This window comes from Ixodes scapularis, unplaced genomic scaffold (genome assembly GCF_016920785.2).
Source record: "Ixodes scapularis isolate PalLabHiFi unplaced genomic scaffold, ASM1692078v2 PGA_scaffold8__174_contigs__length_109621045, whole genome shotgun sequence".
NCBI lineage: Eukaryota > Metazoa > Arthropoda > Arachnida > Ixodida > Ixodidae > Ixodes > Ixodes scapularis.
The window spans coordinates 106,225,045-106,237,908 of NW_024609883.1; the positions used below are offsets into that span (position 1 = coordinate 106,225,045).

Genomic DNA, 12,864 nt, shown 5'->3' on the forward strand with positions numbered 1-12,864 from the left:
AGAAGTATTTTGTCGTGGAAAAGTTATTAAAAAATACGTGACGACAAATTTATGTGTGGACGCGCCTCAGGCATTTTCGAACCTCGGAGCAAGTTGGTTTTATATTATGCTTTGAACATGATGGCAAATGTGGCAGGAACATCAGCCAGTGTCTCCAGACTGTCTTTTGTATTAGCAGAATGACCGCTGCATAGCGGGTACAATTCCTCTTTGTGTTTTTGTCAGCTTACCTCACGCGGAGTGAACACTCGAGCAAAAACCCTTGCAGGGTAATCTAGTGAGTATCAAGTTAACTCCACTTACCCGTAGACCAGACTTGAGCAGATTTGGGGTTCCTTGTTGCTGACCACATCTTGTTTTTCGTCCGAACGAGAGACTCCAAGGATCTGAGACCGGACGCCACCAAGTTATCCCAAATGAGCGTAGTTCGGATAATCCAACCAACCGAGACGCAAATAGAGGGACATGAAAACACGTTGATCTACCGTTTGTTCGGGAGAAATGTGAACCGGGTTTTTCTCACCGCAAAAAGAAAAAAAAAAAAAAAACAGGAAACAAAAACGCATTGCTGCCCCCAGCTTAGTTTTTACCAAAAATGCAGGGCTACTTGTCGGGACCAGATGTCAAAGTTACAGAACTTACCGTTATTTATTTCAAAGGCTATACGCGATTTTCTGAAAATTTCAGTGAAGAAATGGTTACCAACACGCCCTGCACATACAAGGAGATGAATGAAGAACGCTATCGAGAACGAGCACCATATTCGGATATTCTCAATGAAAATGTCCAAAAATCGCTTGCAAATTTTGGATCAGACAAGCATTAATTCTGAAACTTTGGTATCTGGTCCCCCAACCGTTTCTCTTTTCTTCCAAACACACGATAGTTCTCCCATTGACGAAAAAGGAGAGAGAGCGCAAGTCTCCAATAAGTCACATCGTGAAAAAAAAAATTAAGTTCGCTAGTAAAGTAACACTAAAGCTGGTGTCACACTGCTTACACATCATGAAAAAGACAGTCTACATACAGACTCGAACGCGATTCACCGCGAGATCCCTGCTTCGAATGCCGCATGGCAATGCGTTCAAGGCGGAAACTTGACACGCTGCATTCGAACCACGGATATTCCGGTGCCTCGTGTTTGCAGATTGTCTTTTGTATGATGTATGAGCAGTTTGACCCGGCTTAACGGTTTTTGTTTTTGTTGTTTCATCCTTACAGCTGATTGTCCCGCAGCTGACCACATCCTCGTGGTGGCAGAACACCCTTCACATGTTGGTAATTTTAGAAGAGCCTTCAAACGGTAGGTAATTCTGACACCTTTAACACATGACGTGCAATTCCAGCGTAGATACTTTATAACAGTTTGATTTTTGCAGCGGGGGTTCACGCATACTATAGAACCATCGAGAGACGTCTATCATGGAATGACTTTATATTGTACATATGCTACTGCTCGCACCTTTGAAAAGTGTGTTTCACTTTCACATCCTTAAAGAGGGTGTTTCGCCTCAACGTTAAAGGTGTCAACTTTCCTAGCTATCATCTTAATGGATTCCTTATTGCACAAGCCTATAGTCGTGCCACTGGTCGTATAAATGCTCTTCGGAAGCATTGCGTTCAACGTCCACAGTGTCCGCCCCTCGGTTGTGCCACGGCTCTTGTCAACCGCTGATGACTTTTAGATCACATAAGGTTGCAACGAAGGAACAACGGTTTGTTGTTCCCTGATTCGTCTTCTTCACTGATTGGGCCGTTTGCACTTCCTCATCGCAAGGTTGGACATTACGATTGCCATGAGCACAACAGGTATATAGAGGCCGTGTTTTTTACTCCATCTCGCTCTAGGGTAGAGGTTCTACACCTTGGCGTTCGAAAACCCACCCGCGTCCAGCAGTGCTCTATCTGTCATGTCACGTGACATGATCCGCCGGAGTAACTCGGATCATTCGAGTAAAGTTGGGAATACAGCCAGAGTCACCGGCAGTTCCGGAAACGCCGGCCGGACGGTCTTACAGTCTTCGAGCTTCTTGCCTCGTTCTGCGGTGTTGTTATATGCGAACGAGGCAATCTCATCGACTACAATGAGGTACACGCCCTGCATTCCGACGACCAGTTCGCGCTTTCCACTTTTCTCCCACTTCCTCCTCTCCCCCCTTCTACCCTATCTACCGTTGAAGATTTCCTCCTCCCTTATATTGAGGAGGATGTTCTGCCTTGTAGAATCTCAAGTCTGGTCGTCTGCCTTTATTAAGCTGCTAGTGGCTGTACTACGTGCACATGTCTAGCCCAACCACGCCATAGATATCATCCACTTTCTTCGACATTACAAAAAAAAAAAAAAACAGACGTGAGATGGTGTATATAGAACCACCATTCACTAGGCATCCGCTGTTTATCGCAACGTATCACACCCCACAAAAGAAAAAATGGCGATGGTGGTACCGTCACATTGCCCGTACATGGTTCGAAAGACGCGGGGCTCGAAGCATATATAATTTAAAAAAAATTATCTCCGGGCACGCCTCGAATACTTCGAATTTCGTTTGCTTCGTGTATTCTTCGAACATGTCTGCACGCAGCTTTTTTACGGCCAATATGACTGTCATACGAGCAAGAAACACGCCTCGGGTAGCACCTGCGGACTGTTTGAAGTGTACATATATTGATAGTGGGACCGCGTCTTTAGGGGGCTTTATGCGTATAGAATGGGGCATAAGTGTGAATTTTAACGTTAATTATGAAACAAAAACCCCAAACAATGCGGCTTTTTTTTTCTTTTTAGTTAGGAGAATCGTTATATTTTCGACACGTGATGCTGTGTTGTGGCTGTTACATTTTTTGGTCAACAGCCTCTTCAGTCAAAACACCCGATACCCGACCCGCGATTTCAGAATATTCCGGTTACGCATGCTGACAGACAGCGCCGCAGCACGAGAGTGTAGCGGGATCCTCGGGGCTTAGATAACGGATGCAAATGCAAAACAATGCAGCATTTGCTTCGAAAAGCCGGCGAACGACGCGTGCCAGCCGCGCGCTAAAACAAAAAAAAAAAAAAAAAAAACTCACGTTGCTTACGGAAAGGAGTTTGTTGTCACGTGCAAGATAGCAATATAGTAATATTACAATGAATACAAATGCCAATTGGAAAAACAAAAAAATTAGTATGAAATGCTTTCAAATCTACGATACTCGTCGTCAAGGTTTGACGACTTTTACGCCGATGTATAACTCCTTTCAAGTACACTACCAAGCATTATTATCTAAAGGCTCTATCCCATTATCAACTAAAAGACAAGGCCTGCGACTCTCCCCCCATTAACGTTACCACCAGTGGATCTACGCTATACCTCGCGTCGCCGCTAGCGCGTCTTGCAGCGACTCGCAGTGTCACGCGACGAGCGCGGCGCTTGCACACGGTGACGCCAAGATAGCTCGAAACCTCGCGGCGTCTTCCGTCGAGTTACCACGTGTATAGCCTTGACATTGCGGCACAAAAAAGTTGACGCCGGGTATATAGAGTCAACCTACAACCACGTGACTAAACCCGATGAAACCAAGTTTCAGAAAACGCTCCTTCAAAACACCATGTGTATCGACAGACACCGAAGAAAGAAGCACGTACCTCACTGCGAGCATGTCATCGCGCACTCAATGCGCGTCCACGACCCAAGTTGGAGTGCACAGCCTGCCGAGGGAGCTGCTCGGATCATCTGGCGACTTGCGCGCAGCCTAGAAGCTTTTTGGCAGCTCGGGGCGTGTTACGCAACGTTTGTAGAGATCTTCAACAACCTATATACCGGTAAAGAGGTAATTGGCGATTCAAGGAAGGCTCTTCTGATGGTCAATGAGGAAGTCAGCAGCGTTGTTGTTTTTCTTCCGATTATCAGACAGTAAACAAACGTGCCACAAACAATAATCACGCACCGATGCCACGAGAGACCTTGAGAATTGCCCGGAAAGAACAGAGTCTCCAGTCATGTGAAAAGAAGAGCGCAGATGTGCACATCTCGTATGCGTGCGTCACGTGTTCCGGTTACATACGAATTCATGGCTCGTAGACGGTCTAAATGGAGAGCAGTTTATCTATTTTGGCAGCTGGTCAAGTTCTTTTAGAGAAATCGAGTACGTATATACGCGGTATTGCGCAGTCGACTACAGGACCGGGCAAGCTTGGGGGTGCTGCATGTTGCAAACCTGGAGAACTCGTGGACTTACGACCGCAAAACACGCTGTAAAACAGAGCACCGAAATTCGAAGTTTAAAGGGCGTTAGAACAAGATATTGCGGACGATTGATCTAGATTTAAGCATTTAAGCATGCATTTAAGCATCTGCCCGGTCCTGTAGTCGTAGAGACTGCTTTGTCTCAAGAGCTGATCCGCTAAGGACGCCGAGCTCTTTGTTCTAAAAACGCGCTGTAATGATGTAGAAAGTCGCTCACGCAGATCAAACCTGGTATTCTTCGGACCGAAAGATAAAGATAAAGAAACGTGGGCGGAATAAGAATACCTTGTTGTGAAACTTTGCGCCGACAAAATGGAAATAAAACTAGATCCCCAACCCTTGATAGGGCGCATCGAATCGGCGCGCACAATGAAAATAAGAAAGGCCGACTGTAGTGAAATTCTGCTTTTTCAAGCATAAAGACTCAGTACTGGCTTCCGGTTATAAACTTAAAGATAGCGGCCTCGCCGTTAGTGAAGATTTTCCTAGGCCCGTTCCTAGACAAACCTTGGGTGACGAAAGATGTAAAGCAGATTATTAAGCGAAAACGAAGAGCTTATCTACGATTCAGAGATAATGGCCGAGCAGCCAACAGGTCGAGCTTGGAACAAAATGACACCCTTTTAAAACGGCAGTTAAGGGAGCAAAAGAAAAGTACTACGAAAAGTTAGACGCAAAACTAAAAATTCACCCTAAAGAGTTTTGGAAGACGTCTGTTCCTCCACTTCTATTAAACGAACAGCTAATAGTGGACTGGAAAAACAAAGCTACGTGTCTAAATAATTACTTTGAATCTGTTTTTTTCGAAGGCTACGACAACGATCTGTTACCCTACTGTGCGATCTGTAATGGAACATGCGATGTCACCCGTAGAGATTACGTACAACGGTATAGCTTTATTACTAAGAGATCTTGATGTAAAGAAATCATCCGGGCCTGATAATATTTCTCCACTTATATTGAAGAATTGTTCCGTCGAGATGGCAAACTCTTTATGTGTGCTTCACAACAAAGCATTAAGGGATCAAAAGCTTCCAGCAGACTGGAAAATCGCAAATGTTGTACCAGTACACAAATCAGAATCCAAGAACTGCGTGGAAAATTACCGACCTATTTCTTTCACGTGCATATGCTGCAAACTTATGGAACACGTGATTTATAGTAATCTTATTACACACTTGGACATAGATAATTTCCTTATCCGAGATCAGCATGGGTTTCGATCTGGAGCATCCTGTGTGACTGTGCTTGCTGACGTTTTTCACTTTTTGGCGGGCGCCATGGATACTGGACATGAAGTAGACTGTTTGTTTTTAGACTTCAAAAAAAGCCTTTGAACTTGTAAACCATGCATTGTTAAATTACAGACTTACCTTACTTGCCATTGATAATATGTTTTAAATTGGCTCCACGACTACCTGAGAGGACGAAAGCAGTGCGTTGTGCTAAATGGTGAGAAGTCCGGTTACGATGGTGTTACATCTAGGGTTCTGTTCTGGGACCTTTGCTCTTCCTGGTATATAGAGATGATATTATTAATGGAATACAATCAAATATAAAAATATTTGCAGACGACTGTATTATTTATAGAGTAATTAATGATTCGAATGACGTAAATTTCTTACAAGCTGATCTCGACAATATTACAATGTGGTGCAACAATTGGAAAATGAATCTGAACGTTAAAAAAATGTGTTCACGTGAGATTTACTAGAAAGAAAAGCTCCATTGGTTCAACCTACATGATAAATAATGAAATAATTCAGTCAAACTCAAGCGTAAAATACGTGGGTGTAATTCTGTCCGGCGATTTAACGTGGAAAGCTCGTGTGGAAATGATAACTCTGAAGGCTGTACGCATGCTTAATTTTATACGACGAAATTTTCGACAGGGTTCATGCAAAATTAAAGAAACTTTGTACTTTACGTTTATTCGCCCCTGTATTGAATATGCAGCGGTTGTGTGGGATCCCCATTACAATAAACTAAAAGAAAAACTGTAAATAATTCAAAATCAGTGTGCTAGATTTGTTCTGAATGATTACCAACGCGGGGCAAGAGTCGCCACCATGAAGAATAATTTAAAGTGGGAATCACTTTTTAACGGTTACGGTAACGGTAACGCATTCGTTTTATTTTGAGGTAACGTAAGTCGGTAAAGCGTAAATCACATGCCGGCTGCACCACTATATTGGGAGAGTGAAAAACATTGTTTGCATTCATAAATGGCTGTTTGCGAGCCATGATTGCGAGCAATTGCGCCGCGCCCGCTGAGCAAGAGAGCCGTGGGACCCTCATTAGAGCGCTTCCAGTTACCGCCGCGAGAAGGCGAGCAACGAGCTGGAGACGCGAATAGTCTGTGCAGGTTAAGAGTAAAGTGGAAGATCCTCCCACCCTTTTACGCTTTAGCAGAGAAGACGCTGGAGAGGAGGCGACCTTCACTCCAGCGTTCGCTCTGCTAAAGTGGAAAGAGGTGGGAGGAGCTTCCACTTTACTCTTAACCTGCACAGACTATTATTCGCGATGAGAAGCTCGCTAGGGGCTCTTCTGTTTTCCTCACTATGGGTATAGTGCACCTGCTACCCACCCAGTTATTATGTTTTCGTTTTCATTGTGCATAGAAACTTGACGTTGCGCGTGGTTGCACCAGCAGAGGAAGTTGAAGTATCCTCACTCTGGGTCGTGAAAAAATTTCACCAGGCAGCGATACCCAAACTTCTCGTCACGAATAATTGCGACGACAAGTTCCACGAGGTATGGCCAGTCATGGAAAGCCGACCATAGAGACGCTTTTGGTCGCCAATAGTAGGCGACAGGGTAAGAATCAATAAATGTTCCGCCCCTACCCAGAGCCGTACGTACAGCTTTCCAAAAAAACGCTCCTAGGGCGCCGGCATGTTGCTGATGCGACTCTCGCGCCCTCTATCAGCTAGAAATTTTCTGCCACTCTCTTGGACCGTGGAAACCCGCTCAGCGCGATTCTCTGCCTATGTTTTGCGATTTTGCATTCGACGTTTTCTGGCCCCTCTTGAAAGTTTCCGCCTAATTTTTCTGATGCATGCTCCGTACCCTTTCTGTGTCTTCTTCCACTGTGAGAAATAGGGCTGATAAGAGCCTGGCCATTCAAGCGTTTCTGCTCGACATTCACGGGAAACACAGGAGAAGAAGGACTTCGACGCGATTTTGCGGACAATGACAACGGTTCTCTTCGCTCCCAGAGATAAGCCGCCTAGAGTCCTTCTCAGTCATAGCCAAAAATAGTTGTTCGGGTCGGAGTCAGTCAGGCCCGTTCATCTGCCCTGGTGCTGGTGTGGAAAAAGGAAGCTCTCCCCAAAGCGAAGTCATCTTGGGTGACTGCCCTAGACTCCTGCACCGGTGCAGAAAAGTGTAAGGCAGTGTACTTCCGGTATCAGTATTGAGGTATGACCGGAAGTACATCGCCCGACTTTTCTGCACCCGTGCAGGCCACCTGCACGGTGCAGAAAAATACATAAATAAAGTACACAGGTAAATCGAAGCTACTTTGACGTCATGCTAATTTTTGTAGTACCCGATGCCGATGGCCCGATCACAAAAAAATACAAAAAAAAGTAAAAAAGAAATATAGGACAGTCAATGCCCAGAGCCCGTGCCAAGAGTCACTCTTTCAAACACTCCAGAAATAAGAAAAAAAAAAAAAGCGTCACGAGCAATCTGGTATGATATCATCACCCTAAGCGAAGCGCACATGAAGGTGCCTTACAAAATAAAATAAACAATCCTGAAAAAAAAAAAAAAAAAAAAAAAAAGGAAAGCAGGCAGCGAGTTTTCGTTTCATAAATACCGCTTCACACCAGTGTCGGGATGCTCGTAGGAGAAGCTGACTTCATGCGATGGGCCAAACTCTCTGCCTGTTTCTCCTCCAATCATTTTATTTACCGGAAACCTGGCGAGGGATCGAGTTCCTCGAGCCCAGACCTGCTTTGGAACTCGGTGTGGCAACAGTGATTTGTGCCGCACTTTCGCACGTTGACTGTTCAAAACGTTCAATGTAAAATAGATGTTTTACAAACACAAGTGTTCCTTCTGGTTCCGTGACTTGCAAGATTTTTAGCACATACTCTGTACGGCTGTGTCATGGCGCTTTTCATTATTTTTTTTCAATGTTTTTTCAATGTTTTTTATCATTGTTTTATTTTTATTGGTGACACATCACATGGGCTGAATTTTTTTTTTATGTTCTTTTGTTCGTAACACCGCAAATAAATATTGCGAGTTTGCGTTCAATAAACTCAGTTGTAAGTCAGCGCTACGTCCGTGTCACTTCTTTGTCTGGTCCTCGTCTTTCCGCGCTGTTTTTAATTTCCCACAAGTGTTCAATTTGTGTTCTGCATCATAATGAAGTTGAGCCGAATGATAAGCTCTATTTTCGCGAAACTCTGCCTAAAGCCAAATGGGTGAAAAATAATGTTCAAAGTTCAAACAATGGTGACAATTCTCAATTTTCGTATCTGGGGGAAAGGAGTGAAAGCAGAACTTGTCAAACTTTCGAGTCACCTTTTTCATCTTCTCGATAGTCTGGCAGCCTCGATCAGTTAGCTTTTCTCGAGCCTCATTCATGGCATGCTTCTTCGCCGCTGGAACAGTACAGGATGGCATCGTCTTTCTTCCCCGAAACATGTGTACAAAGCATATGACAGGAACAAACAAAAAAGATCGAGGTACAGCTAAGCATTCCTTACGAGTTGTGAATGCGAGAGCATGCAAGCCGCTCGTCCGCTCCCTTTTCCGTCTGCTGCGCACTTTTCGTCGCCGGTCAGCGTGTGTGCTCCCCTGGTGACCTTGGACGCTCCGAGTTAACGACGCGCTGATGGACACGCAGCGCCATGGGGTGAGCGGCCGTGGAAACTGACGAGCGCAGCGGCCAATGGGAGCCCCGTCGACGTGTGCCAGCCAATGGAACCGAAGGAAACTAGGTGCCGTTTTCGTGCTTCAAACTGATGACGCCGGCTCGCTCCATGAGACAGTTAATGCTTTCGCATTAAAATACAGCACCCCATGACATCACTCTGCAAGAAAGGTAGATTGGCACAATAGCTTTGTTGAGTCAGGAGCCTGGAAAGAAAGCATGTCGTGTGAAGAAGTAAGTTCCATGCTCACATAGTTCACAATAAGAATGATATACACCAAAGACCCTAAAATGGGCCATGAAATGATATCGGGTTGGAATGTTCATGACTTTACAGAGGTGTACTGGTCCTAGTTTGGGCCAAGCATACTAGCACGGACCACCACTGATTCAGAAGCTTCTTGGTAATGCTGGAATTGCGAGGATAAACGGGGACTATTCCTTTCAGTCTTGTCTTCGCGAAGCTTGATGATGTAATTGTGGGATCGAAACCATTCGCCTGATGGCAGTCGAGTACGACTCATGGATTGGTCACAAGAACTGCGCGAGCACTGGACTTTGGCTCGTAACAATGAATGCCTCGGCGGACACTCGGGCAGTGGCACGTGTCCAACCACTGCGGTGATAAGAATAGTCAAACTCTAACAATGCCTGGGGAGCTCAGCACACGTTTTCTACCTTGCCGACCCCAGCGCGTGGCTGTGGTTAACATTGGTGGCATAAGATAGGCACCAGGCTACGTGGCCACTTGTTCTGGCTCCGAATTGAGGGAATGGACGATGTTCATATTTCTAGAATTTATTTGCCGACTGCCACTGCTTAGAAAAAAAAAAAAAACTAAGGCAAGTTTATTCGGTTATTAGCGTTATGGTGTGATTCTGAGTATTTAGCAAAAGTAGAGAAATCGTTTCATGGCCCCTTTGTAGGACACAGCATTATTTCATGTGCAGTTGAGGAAAGTACACTTTTAACATTTCATCAGTCGAACTGTGTTCAAAGAGTCTGCTTTTTTAATTTTTCATATACTAGTTTTTATGTTGTTCAAGCAGCTCTCAACCACATACAGTATGATGGAGCTAATGTTTACACAACACTCAACTATGTGGGGAAAAAAACAAACACATTTAGGGTTGCCAAATTATGCCCGCAACAATGCGGTATTAAAGTATGGCTTTGAGCACAAGAAAAATTATCTAAACATTTCAGTCTTTTGGAATCGCCAATAGCATGGGCAAAGTTAAATGCTAACATAGGTCTGTGAAAGTGAAAATTGGTCAGTAGTTTGACCATCTTAAAATGTGCATAAAGCTTTATTACATAGTCAGTTTCTCAAGTTATAAAATATTTTAACTTGTTACAATTATGAGTGGTGACAGGCAGATTTCCTACAAGTATGCTCCACAACTGCAGTGTGACGGAGATGACAGACGGTGGCAATTGATGATGGCACAGCATCATTCTTGTCAAGCCTGGAAGCTCAGAGACTGTTCTGCATTCAATTAAAATATATTACTCGATTCGAAATCAAGGGGGACACTCACACTATCCTACAGAGTTTGGTTTTGCTTTTCAATAACTGCTAGGGGTTAGTCGTCTTCACAACTGCCGAATCAGCACCCAGAGTGTTTATCTTAGAACTAGAGTTGTACATGACAAGCTAAACTCAGAACTTGAGAGCACTCCACCGGCACAATGCTTGAAAGCTTCAATGATGACCATTCTTGTCCTAAGAAAATTGAAAAAAAAAAAAAAAAAAAGCTGCAAACAATGAATGTGCATATGTTTTGCATTGACCCAGATGAAAACAACATCCGCAGGACAGAAAACTGATAACATACAATTCCGCAAGAGGACAGGAACATAAAAGGGACAGGACAAGCGCTTGTCCAGTCACTCTATGTTCCTGTACTCTTGCACTATTGTATGTACAATGTTGAACCAACTAGCCCAGCAATTGATTTCAACAAAACCGAGGACTTCACCTTCGAGGCTTCTTCGCCAAGTTGTAGATTATGCCCAGAGTCTGACGGAGGCTTATAGCAGAGAAGGCAACCGTGATTTCGGTTGCACGTCAAAAGACCCCAGCAGGTGGTCCAAAACTATCCTGTCCTCCGCTGGTGCGTGCCAGATGCCCTTCAATAACTCAGCACGTAATGTCCCCAAATTTGAAGTTGTAGATTAGAGGTACAGTGCAAGCCGACACACATGCAGAAATCACGAGGGCAACCCTCTGAACAACCACACTGACACTTCCACCAAACTTCCAAGCTGTACAGTAACAGTGCTTTTTTTCTCCATAACTAGGCCACAGCCTCCGACACGTTGAAACGTCACAAATCATTAAAAAAAAAAAATAACTTCGACGCGCCCCCTGGCGGCCAGTGCCGAAGGCTACCAGACCAACAACAAAACAATCTCAAAGGAACATGTCAGACAAGTAGAGATCAAACTCCTCTTCCTTGCTCTTCTCTTCTTCAACGGCACCGGGTTTCTTCCACACGGACTCCTCTTCTTCGTCTTTTTTCTCGGAATCTTTTGTCTTCTCCGCTTCCGAAGGTTCCTCAGCGGTCTTGGCCCTCTTGGGATCGGGCTCGTCGCCACCGCTCTCCGTTCGCTTGGCTGGCTTGGTCAGTTCTTTCCTCTGAAACCTGTAGTTGAGCTTGAAGGAACACTCGGCGCACAGTCTCAACTTCACGAGAGCGTTCTTCTTCTCGTCCTTCTCAAAGTACCCGAAGTTAACCTCCCAGGTCCTCAACTTGGCGTCGGACTTGCAGCGCTTTTCGCCGCAGCTGAACTGCCCTTTGCCCACGATGAGTTCTTGCTCGGTGCGCCAGCGCATGGCGATCTTGTTCGCCTTGTAGTACGTCAAGTCACAAATGCAGTACTCCTTGAACAGCTTGTCGTAGTAGCGCTTGGCCAGCTGTTTCTCCCAACTCGTCACGTCTTCGTCCGCCTCGTCCCATAGGAACTGGTGGTTCTCGCGTATCACGTCGAAATCGGTGCGATCGCGGCTAGTGTCCCGTTGCAGCTTGGCAGTAGTACCTGGGTAGCAGAGGAGGTAGTCGTTGATGAGCTTCTTGTGCCTCGTGTACGCGTCGAGGGCGAGGAAATTGTGCTTTTCGCGGCGTTTCTCTTCCAAGCTGTACTCGGTGAGGAGTACGTCACGGTGAGCCTTGGGCTCGCGGCGGGGCTTGGCGGGACCGGCGAGATCGTGTCGACCGCTTCGGCGTCGGTCGGCCTCGCTGTCCGTTTCGAAGTTGGAATCGTAATCGTTGCCCGCTTGCAACGACGTGAAATTCAGGACGCTTTCGGCGTCACTCGTCGCACTGGGATCTTCCATGGCTGCTGCTGGCTGGCCGCCGCAGAGTTCACAGAATCAAAACAAACAACGAACATTTGTTGGTGTGTTCGATTAATACGCGGATAACCTGATCGTAAAAATGGAAGTTCCTTGAGTAAAAGCCATAAATTTATTATAATAAGAACTCACTTTTTTGACATAATATTTTACGATGCTATAACTAGTTACAAAGAAATTTATTTAAAACGAAATGTAAAAATAATGTTTGTCATTTGTCACGTGCTCTTGATTAGATTTTGCAGTCAAACATAATCTTAAATAAGTAAATTGATTCAAGTTTTAATACGTGCTAAATATGCAATAAAATGCTAAAAGAGTGTTTTAGCTTACAAATCAAATTATACGTTTATTTTTGTTCGAACTGTTCGAACTGGACAAATCTCAACTGA

The 12,864-nt window shown here is 44.9% G+C and overlaps 1 protein-coding gene across 3 annotated transcripts; it reads right to left on the reverse strand.

Moving 5' to 3' along the window:
* Positions 1–8,596: 8,596 nt before the first annotated feature.
* On the reverse strand, positions 8,597–12,533 carry LOC8042188 (protein FRA10AC1 homolog). 3 transcript variants are annotated; one of them, XR_005715004.3, is made up of 2 exons: positions 11,097–12,533; positions 8,597–9,320 (listed from the first exon to the last, which is right to left on the reverse strand). XR_005715004.3 is itself a non-coding variant. In XM_040207518.2 (1 exon), the coding sequence occupies exon 1, from the start codon at positions 12,452–12,454 to the stop codon at positions 11,531–11,533; it is 924 nt and encodes a 307-aa protein (XP_040063452.1). In that variant the 5' UTR covers positions 12,455–12,527; the 3' UTR covers positions 9,940–11,530. The 3 variants fall into 3 exon arrangements, 1 of the variants encoding a protein (XP_040063452.1); XR_005715005.3 differs by having other exon boundaries at positions 9,257–9,274; positions 11,097–12,508; XM_040207518.2 differs by lacking the exon at positions 8,597–9,320 and having other exon boundaries at positions 9,940–12,527.
* Positions 12,534–12,864: the final 331 nt, after the last annotated feature.